Source organism: Mastomys coucha, unplaced genomic scaffold (assembly GCF_008632895.1).
Source record: "Mastomys coucha isolate ucsf_1 unplaced genomic scaffold, UCSF_Mcou_1 pScaffold16, whole genome shotgun sequence".
Classification (NCBI taxonomy): Eukaryota; Metazoa; Chordata; class Mammalia; order Rodentia; family Muridae; genus Mastomys; species Mastomys coucha.
In genome coordinates, this window is record NW_022196898.1 from 42,948,035 (window position 1) to 42,957,137 (window position 9,103).

General features: G+C 45.1%; 2 protein-coding genes across 10 annotated transcripts in view; both read right to left on the reverse strand.

The window, feature by feature from the left end:
• The window catches only part of Gabpb2 (GA binding protein transcription factor subunit beta 2), a 33,558-nt gene extending 29,211 nt beyond the window's left edge, over positions 1 to 4,347 (reverse strand). Inside the window, exon 1 of one of the 2 annotated variants that reach the window (XM_031374786.1) lies at positions 4,230 to 4,347. The gene's annotated coding sequence lies outside the window, so the exon portion shown is untranslated. Of the gene's footprint in view, positions 1 to 3,955; positions 4,165 to 4,229 lie in introns of those variants that run through there. The other variant, XM_031374785.1, reaches the window with a different exon arrangement.
• A 1,196-nt stretch (positions 4,348 to 5,543) lies between these two features.
• Mllt11 (MLLT11 transcription factor 7 cofactor) overlaps positions 5,544 to 9,103 on the reverse strand; it is a 12,512-nt gene continuing 8,952 nt past the window's right edge. For all 8 annotated transcript variants that reach the window (XM_031374805.1, XM_031374808.1, XM_031374806.1 and 5 more), the window contains one exon: positions 5,544 to 6,864. In XM_031374805.1, the coding sequence (XP_031230665.1) occupies positions 6,586 to 6,858 (273 nt within the window). In that variant the 5' untranslated portion in view covers positions 6,859 to 6,864 and the 3' untranslated portion in view covers positions 5,544 to 6,585. The remainder of the gene's footprint in view (positions 6,865 to 9,103) is intronic.

The window sequence follows — 9,103 nt, forward strand, 5'->3', positions numbered from 1 at the left end:
CTGGAACTCACTCTGTAGACCAGGCTGGCCTCGAACTCAGAAATTCGCCTGCCTCTGCCTCCCAAGTGGTGGGATTAAAGGTGTGTGCCACCACTGCCCAGTCCTAGTTTTTTTCTTTAAAAAACGAAAAATATCTCAGGCAGGAAACCTGAGTTCAAGGCCAGCCTGGACTAATCCAAGGCAGCTGGTGCTACACTGAGAAAGCTTGTCTCAAAAACAACAACAAAAATCTTAACAAAAACTCGGAGCTCCTTTAAGTTTCTATTTATGCCTTTTTAATGACTACTTTGTAAACAACTATTCTAAGGTGACTTTAGTACATTTAATACTCCATGTATTTATGACTAAAATATATAAAGTGGAATCTTTTCTTCAAATGTAGACATCTGACATTTGAAGAATTAAATACATACAAATTAGAACATGCAAAATGACCATTAAGTGTTCTCTGTTATGCAATCTACACCATATCTGGACTGTGAACACGTAGGATAGTCAATGAAATTCTATTGACATTTCTGGGCTTTGTTAGGCCAAAGTTTCAAATGTAGTCCTTGATGGCCTTCAATTCAGACATCTCCTGCCTCTCCTCTCCACGTGCTGGGACTAAGGACATGGGCCACCAAACCCAGCTTGCTTCTGGTATTTTTAACCAGCATTGTTCACTGGCAGAAAAGAAAACTTGGTGGGTAAGAGTCACCAAGCCTGATGGAACTGAGTTCGATCTCTTGAACCCCTATGGTAGAAGAGACTGGACTCAGGAAAACTGTCTTTTGGCATCCACACATGCACCACAGCTATGTGTGCATTCACACCCACAAGCACACAAATAAATAAAACCAATACTGTTCGGGGCTAGAAAGGTGGCTCAGCAGTTATGAGTACTGGCCGCTCTTCCAGAGGTTCTGAGTTCAATTCCCAGAAATTACATGACCCATAACAGCTCACAACTATCTATGATGGGAACTGATGCTCTCTTCTGACATGCAGGTATACATGCAGAAAGAGCACTCATACATAAAGCATGCCATTTGAGTATTCCTGCTCTTTGAAACCTGGGTATCAATCTGTTGGCCCCACAATTAAAGAAATGAGTCTATAACTCTTACTACATTTGTGAAGGCCTAATGTTTGATTTTGTTGATGCACCAGGCCCAGGAAAGGTAAAGCTTCTAAATGTTGCTTAATGGGCAAAAGCTGAGCTAACATACAGAGAGGAATTCTGTCTAGTTCTTCTGTGCGATGACACTGAATGTTGCTAACTCTTTTCCATATTAAAGGTATCCCTGTCTCTGCTGTCTCTGAGATGCAAGGCTTAGGAGATAACTGCTTGGGACCTAAACTGGTGGGCCTCCTTTTCCCAGGCCTGGGTTCATGTGCTCCTAATTGTACTGACTAGTTAGTCTCTTTAAACAAAGATAATTGGACACGCCCTCCCACTGTGCACTCCAAGCAGTGCCTCCTAATAATTAAAATGTATTGGACACTGATCACTCATGAAGTACTCTATAAACAATGCTTAACTTTCAAGCTAGTTTTCATTAAATTTTTGTTCTTGTTGATTGTGCTTCTATGAAGCTTTTTAATTGCTGGCTGTTAACATTCTGGAGAAATACAACAAAAGACAAAGAGCAGCATTTCTGAGATGCTAGGACTTCTCTGACCCACAGAAGATATAGAACTCTAAGACAAGAACAGACTCCAGGCAGGCCTGACCTAAAAGCCACTCCTTCTACACCTCTTGCTTAAATGTGGTTCTGAAGGTTTTATTGATACTAACTCTAGACATGGGATCAGATCAGACCAATCTGGACAGATCATCATGTGATGAGGAACAGTGAGATCAAAGTACCAGACATATCAAAGCTGTCTTCAGAGAAAACTCTTTAGAAACAAGCATGAGGGGGTGTGTCACAATGAAAATGAAGTCATGCTGGGCATGACAACATCTGCCTATAATCTCAGCACTCTGGGAAACTGAATCAGGATGACAATGAGTTGGAGGTTGGCCTAAGTGTCACAAGACCATGCTTCAAACCAACAAGGGAGTGGAGTTGCTTGTGCCAGACCTTGTAAAAGTAACTAATGCTAAGAGTTACAGGAAAACAATTTTGTTTTCTTTTTGGGGGGGAAGAGGGGTTTGGAGACAGGGTTTCTTTGTGTAGCCCTGGCTGTCCTGGAACTCACTCTGTTGACCAGGCTGGCCTCGAACTCAGAAATTTGCCTGCCTCTGCCTCCCAAGTGCTGAGATTAAAGGCATGCGCCACCATCGCCTGGCTAAAATGCATTTGTAAGATGACAATTTGGGGGATCAGTGAGGCATATATATGGCTTAGTGGTTGAAGATATTTGCTGCCAACCTGATGTCCTGAGTTGGATCACCAGTTCTCACATCCTCTAAGTTGTCCTCTGATCTTCACATGCATGAAAGTCATGGTATGTGTGTGAGTGAGCATACACAGACAAAATGTAACAAAGTATTTTAAGTAAAATAACAGCATTATGGGGAGACTGGCCGGTCATTCTTCTAGCTCCCCATACATAAAGGCTGGTAGAACCCTAAGACCAGAGAATAACATAGGCAATTAAAATTAGTTATGTTGTGTGAGTTTCTGTGAGTATTCACTGACCATAGCATGTCGAAGTCACAGGACAACCAGCAGGAATTGGTTCTTTCCTTCCAATCTGTGGATCCTAAGGCTCAAACTCAAGACTGTCAGGCTGGCTGGCCTTATCTGCTAAGTTACACTTGCCCAACCTAGACAACCCCATCATTCTGAACACTGGAGAGGGGAACTATTCTCCCTTACTGGATATGCATCCACATAAAATCCACATGAGAGCTCGTCTAATCTGTATCCTAAGATTTTTCTAAATTCTCTTCCTAATCCCTCTGTGCTAAGAATTAAATCCTGGGCAACGGGCGTGCTAGATTCTCACTTGCCTCTGAGCTACACTCCCAACCCTGCCCCCTAAGAATCTGAAGGAGAATAAAATACAAAACAAGACTAGGAGAAACTTTCTGGGTCAAGTAGCACAGGCTGGCCTTGAACACCTGGTTCTTTCTATCTCCTCTTCTCAAGTACTAAGTGCTTACTTAGTTTTAAGAACTTTCAATAAAGATTTTAATAACCATGCCTGAGTGCTTGACAAGGCAGCCCACTACCAAAGAACAATAACTTTTGTTTATAATTTGGGTGTGGTGGTTTGTTCTTTTCAAAGCCTGTACAAAAACATGGCTCACCTCAGTAATCCCAACACTCCAGGGACTAAGGCTGAAGGATAGCTTCGAGGTAGCCAATCTTAACTATAAGGTAAGACCCAAATATTGTGACGAAAACTAGAGAAAAGCCTTTATAGGAAGAGGGAAACAGCAGAATAACGCCTGGAGGAAATCTGTGAGAAGAGATGCACACTGATGGGAAAGAAAGCAATTAAAGAATTCCCACCGGGAGGCCAGCTGTACAAGCATCTGTGTTAAGAACTTGATATAAGGCCATGACCGCTCTTGCCGATTATGAACTTAGTAAAGTTTCACGTTATCACTGGACCTCCTCCTCAATCCTACATCCCTCGGTTTTTCACATCAGCACTCAGTCTACCAACCTCAGGGTCGCCGACTTGCACGGGAGCCCCCCACCCCACCCCGCCCCACACCCGCGTCTGCAGCGGCAGCCTGGACTCCCGCTCCACACCGCCCCCTGGTGGTCACCCCACGTGGCCTGGGCTTCCCGGAGTCCAGCTCCCCAGCCCCAGGTCTTCCACCCACCCCCTTCACCTCCCAGTCCCCTCCCCTTCCTCCCGACAGCATCCCCTTCCTCTTGGTCCCTCTCCCCGCCGCCGCCACCCCCGCTCCGGCAGTCTCCCGGCCGGGCTGCGCCGGCCACTTGCCACGGCACCTTCCATCGCAGCTCAGCTCGGACGCTGCGGAACCCCTCGTGTCCTTCCCCCTCACCTAGTCCGGAGCGCTGCCGGCTTTGCTCTCACTGGGCCCGCCAGTTTGGTCCCGTTTCTTTCTCTCCTTAAGACTCCTTTGCCAGTGGCCTCACTTTTTGGCCTTTTCACATATGCATATTTGGGGGGACTTTACCCCCCCCTCGCGGAGAAATGGAGGCAATAAAATGGCGGACCCGGAAGTGAAGGCGCTGTGACTATGCGTCCTGGCGGAGGAATCTGAAGGAAATGAGTTAGCAAAGCCACTCTGCCCTGCGCTCAGAATCTCAACGCACCTCTGAGTCCTATTTCTTAATACCGAGGACCTCTTGAGCTGGAAAAGCGCAGACCGAGGGCATCGTGAACGGGACTACTTAGCGAGGCGCAGGATCATTGATTACGTGGCGTACGTGAGACATAGTTCCGGCAGGGGACGGGCTGAGATGGTCGTTTTGGCGCCAACAAGTGCACCGCTCAGGAAACTAGTTAGTTTGCATTCTACCTTCCCACTGGTACAACGCACGGCTGGCTAACTTTAGCGTTGAGGGAGAATCGTGCTTCCGCCTCGATGAAGCTTGGGACATTCCTAGTTATGCACTCGATTCAGACTCCTGTCTGGCCGGACACTTTCCCAGTGTCCTGAATATATGTAGGGAAAGACAGAACCCCAAAACTTTTGGGGAAGACTAGAAGAGGATGCGACCTGAAATTGCACGTTTTTTTTTTTAGCCACTTCATTTACCAAACAGTCTACCTTGGTTTCTATTCATTTTAACTGTTGAAAGGACTGAGAGAGAAAACCCTTCAAAAATCAGTAACAGGACTCTGGAGAGATGTCTCAGGGGTTAAGAGCACTGACTACTCCTCCAGGAGACCCCAGTTCAGTTCCCAGTACCCACATAGCAGCTCACAACTGTCTATAACTCCAAGATCTGACACCCTCACACAAGCATACATTCAGGCAAAACACCAATGCACATAAAGAAAAAAAATTTAAAATCAGTAACAATCATGCCTTTAATCACAGGAGGAGACAGAGATGCCCTAATTCAGTGCCAAAGTGCTAGGCCCACCCCAGCAGAGTCCAGCAGAGTCGGATGGATCTCTCTGAGTTCAAGACCAGCCTAAACTCCTAACACAACCACACAAACCAGTTTAAAAGTTAATAATGGGCTGGGGGTATGGCTTATCACTCAGGAGCACTGGCTGCTTATAGAGGGACTCTATAAGCAGGGTCTTGTAGTTGCTTGGCAAGCACTTCCACCATGGAGCTATGTCCAAATCCCAAATCCTTCTTCAAAGTCAAATATTAGAAAGATAAAAGGAGGGCTGGAGAGATGGCTCAGCTGTTAACAGTACTGACTGCTCTTCCAGAGGTCCTGAGTTCAATTCCTAACAACCACATAATGGCTTATGACCATCTGTAATGAGATCCGATGCCCTCTTCTGGTGTGTATGAAGACTGCAATGGTGTACTCACATATATAGAATAAATAAATCTTGAAAAAGAAAAGCTAAACTTGAAAAAAAAAATAAAAGGAAAAACTGGATGTGGAAGCATGAGTAATTTCTGAGATCTTCATTGGAATCGAGAAAACTAAACCCCAGACTTAGGATTTAACGTCTTTATTACATAAATGAATAAATGGCTCCACAATTCAGCTGCAATAGCTTTGGAAGGAATGGGGACAGGGGTAGGGTCTGAATGTAACTGCTTATTTCACTGTCTTATGGTAGCCGAAGAACTGTGTCCAGGAACCACTGATTCCTATCACATACTGCAACTATAGGAAGGTAAAGCTAAAATACTAAGGACCAAGACACTCTACCTGTTCCATGACGAAATCACAATTTTATATAAATTCTCCTAATAATTCTCTGGTTTTTCTTTAGATCAGATACACCTTTTGCCTTTTATAAATTATCCTAATTTGTAGGTTTCCCCATGAAGACTCAAATCTGATTTTCTGAACATTTCCATCCCACAGCTGGAAGCAGAGCTGTGAGCTGGATATTAAAGGAACGATCTCTGAAATGATACGACGTTTTTCCTCATTCAGATTCCCTTGTTTTCTACCTGTAACTAACTCCATGTTTCTGGGGAAGGGAATGCACTATAAGAAGCGGCAGAACTTCTTAGCCTTTTAGAAATCCTGTTTTGTAGAAAGTGTCCCAAAACTTCCAGGTTCTCATTACTTCTTGAAGCAAGCAGTAGTTGCTTACTAACCTGGTGCAGGAAATTGAGGAGGTTCAAGTAAATTTCGAAGCTGATTAGAATGAAACAAAAAAAAAAAATGGTCTCCCGTTTTGCACAACTGTACTTCTCGCTGGGGCCTCGAATAAGGGCGATTTTTCTGGGATTAGTTAATATTCTCAGGGCTGGTGGGAGGAAACCCTATGATCTAGTACTCCATTGATTAAACCCTTGACTTTGTGCCTAGAGGGCCTTTGAGAGAAATGGAGTAGGCAGATAAATAAATAAATAAATAAGATAAATAAGTACATACATACATACAAACATACAATTGGCAGATTCATCAGCACCACCAGCACAATAGAGGGAAGAGAATAAGATTAAAGTGGAAGGCTTAGAGAGGAAGGGACTTAAGAGGGAAGACCATGAGGGTACAGGGCGGGAGAGAGATCTCTGCCTTAAAGCAAGTCCAGGTCGACAGAGTGGATGCTGGCAATAGGCGCTCTCCAGAAGTTGAAGGTGCTGTACTCAAGGAGGGGGTCACCTTCAGGGTTCTTCTGCTCCATTCCAGATGCTTGCCCGCCCATTTTGCCAACGCTGCTGCTCTCCTTGCTCTTGTAGGTAGGTGTATCTGACAGGCCCAGGTCTTCCAGCTCCGACAGATCCAGTTCTGGGATGGGCATCCTCCAGAAAAGAAAGGAGCTGTACTGGCTACTCACAGGGTCCCTCATGATTCCCTGAGGAAGAGCAAATTACTTGTTAGTCTTCATGCTAGAGCAAGGTTCTTGCCTTGTGCTTTCCCTTGCTTAAGTTGTTCTTTTCCATGTGCTCTCAACAAATACCAAGAACTCTTGCTATTTACCACCAGGCTCCCTGTCTCTGGCTGATCAGATATTGCCAACTACATCAGGTTCTTCCTGGCTCTAATTTTTCCTCCAGTAATATACCTCAGGCCTTATGCACACTAGGTAGGAACTGTATCATGCCATCCCCTCTGGATCTAATTTTTTTGAGGCTTTCCAAAGTCTGGCCCTATTCTTTGTTCATGTGTTACGATATTGAGGGTTTGACAGACGCTGGTGTGTGCTAGGTGAATGCTCTAACCTTATATCCTTAGCCCTCTCTGTACCTTTACTGAGACAGGATCTTAACTTAGTTGCCTAGTCCAACCTGGAACCTGGAATCTCCTGCCTCAGCCTCCTGAGTAACTGCAATTACAGTCCTATCCCACTAGGCCTGCTTAATTAATTAATTAATTGTGCTGAGAATCAAAGGCAGGATCTTACAGGTGCTGGTCAAGGACCCTACACATCCCCAGACCTAGATATCTGGCCTCTTCAAGGCAGTTCAATAAGTTATGATGCTTCTGTAAAGGTCTTTTTTTTTTCCTTGACTTTAAACCTAACTACAAACTCACCTCTTCCAGGACATCACCCCCAAAGCAGCTGAGCTCCCATCTACCCAGCTGGCTCCTGCACCCTGCAGTTTTACCTGACTCCATTGAGCTTCGGTTACAGATCACTATGGACTGGACACCTATTATATGTGTTTATCTCTTTTAAGAGACCAACAATTCCTCTATGGGTAAAAACCCACCTGCTAGGTTGGGTGGTGGTTGCGCAAATCTTTAGTCCCGGCACTCAGGAGGCCGAGGTAGATAATCTGTAAGTCCAAGGCTAGAAAGTTCCAGGACAGCCAGAACATCATATTTGGGTAAGCCAGGAGCTAGCCCCTCCACAGACATGTTAATGTGCCTTCACGTTTCTACTCTCACAGATTTCTCCTTAGTGTGACAAGTCTTCACTATACCTCTCCGGCCTCTCTCTCCTCAGAACAAACCCAGACTTGAGAATCATTTTCCTCCAGCACACCAGGATCTTTTCCCTCTGATCCAATGCTAGAGTAAATCTGACAGCTAAGAGCAAAGAGCTTGGAGGTGCGGGTAAGGAAGTAAAGTTTAGATTGCAAAGAAATGCTACCTTACCAGAATTGCAGCTCTTTTTCTTAGAGACAAGGTCTTACTATGCAGACCAGGCTGGCCTTGAACTCACCAAGAGCTGCCTGCCCTCTGCTTCCTGAGTGCTGGGATTAAAGTCATCACACCCAACTCCTTTTTCCATGTTTTAAGGATTAGTTGTCTCATCCCTTTGTTTCTCATCCAACCCATACCTTGCCTGCCTCTTGTATGACTAGTCGAGTCTGGAGCCTCAGTGGTTTACTTACTTAGCAATGGAAAGGACAAAAAGCTTTAGTTTAAATGTTCCCAAAGGAGCAAAGAGAGCATTTTACTACCACCAAAAATAGAAGTCAGAGTTTCAGAGAGCCTTTCTGGAGCACACCATCAGCTCTTACCAGCCTGTAACTCCTAAAAAGTGGCCTTAAGTAGGTTCCAAAATGCCCCTAAATGATGTGAAACGTCTCTACCAAAGTAGGAAAAGAGCTTAAACCCAGAACACAATCTACAAGTGTGGGGGCTAAGCGGTCTGTGGGTACAGCAGAGGTGACTTGCTACCCAGAACACAATTTCCAAGTGTGGGGGCTAAACGGTCTGTGGGTACAGCAGAGGTGACTTGCTACCCAGAACACAATTTACAAGTGTGGGGGCTAAACGGTCTGTGGGCACAGCAGTGGGGGCTAAACGGTCTGTGGGTACAGCAGAGGTGACTTGCTTTGTCTCTCTTTTTGCTTTTGAGTCTTGCTTCAAACTCAACTCTACTTCAAAACCCTTCTTGCTGAGGCATTTCAGTGCTAGATTTCAGGAATGTATTACCAGCTTCAGAACTTTTGGGCTGTTTTATTTTTATTTATTTTTATTTATTCATTTATTTTTGAGACAGGGTCTTCCTCTGTAACCTTGGCTGTCCCGTTACTCAAAATGTAGTTCTTCTGGAGCTGGGCAGTGGTGGCACACGCCTTTGATCCCAGCACTTGGGAGGCAGAGGCAGGCAGATCTCTGAGTTCAAGGCCAGCCTGGTC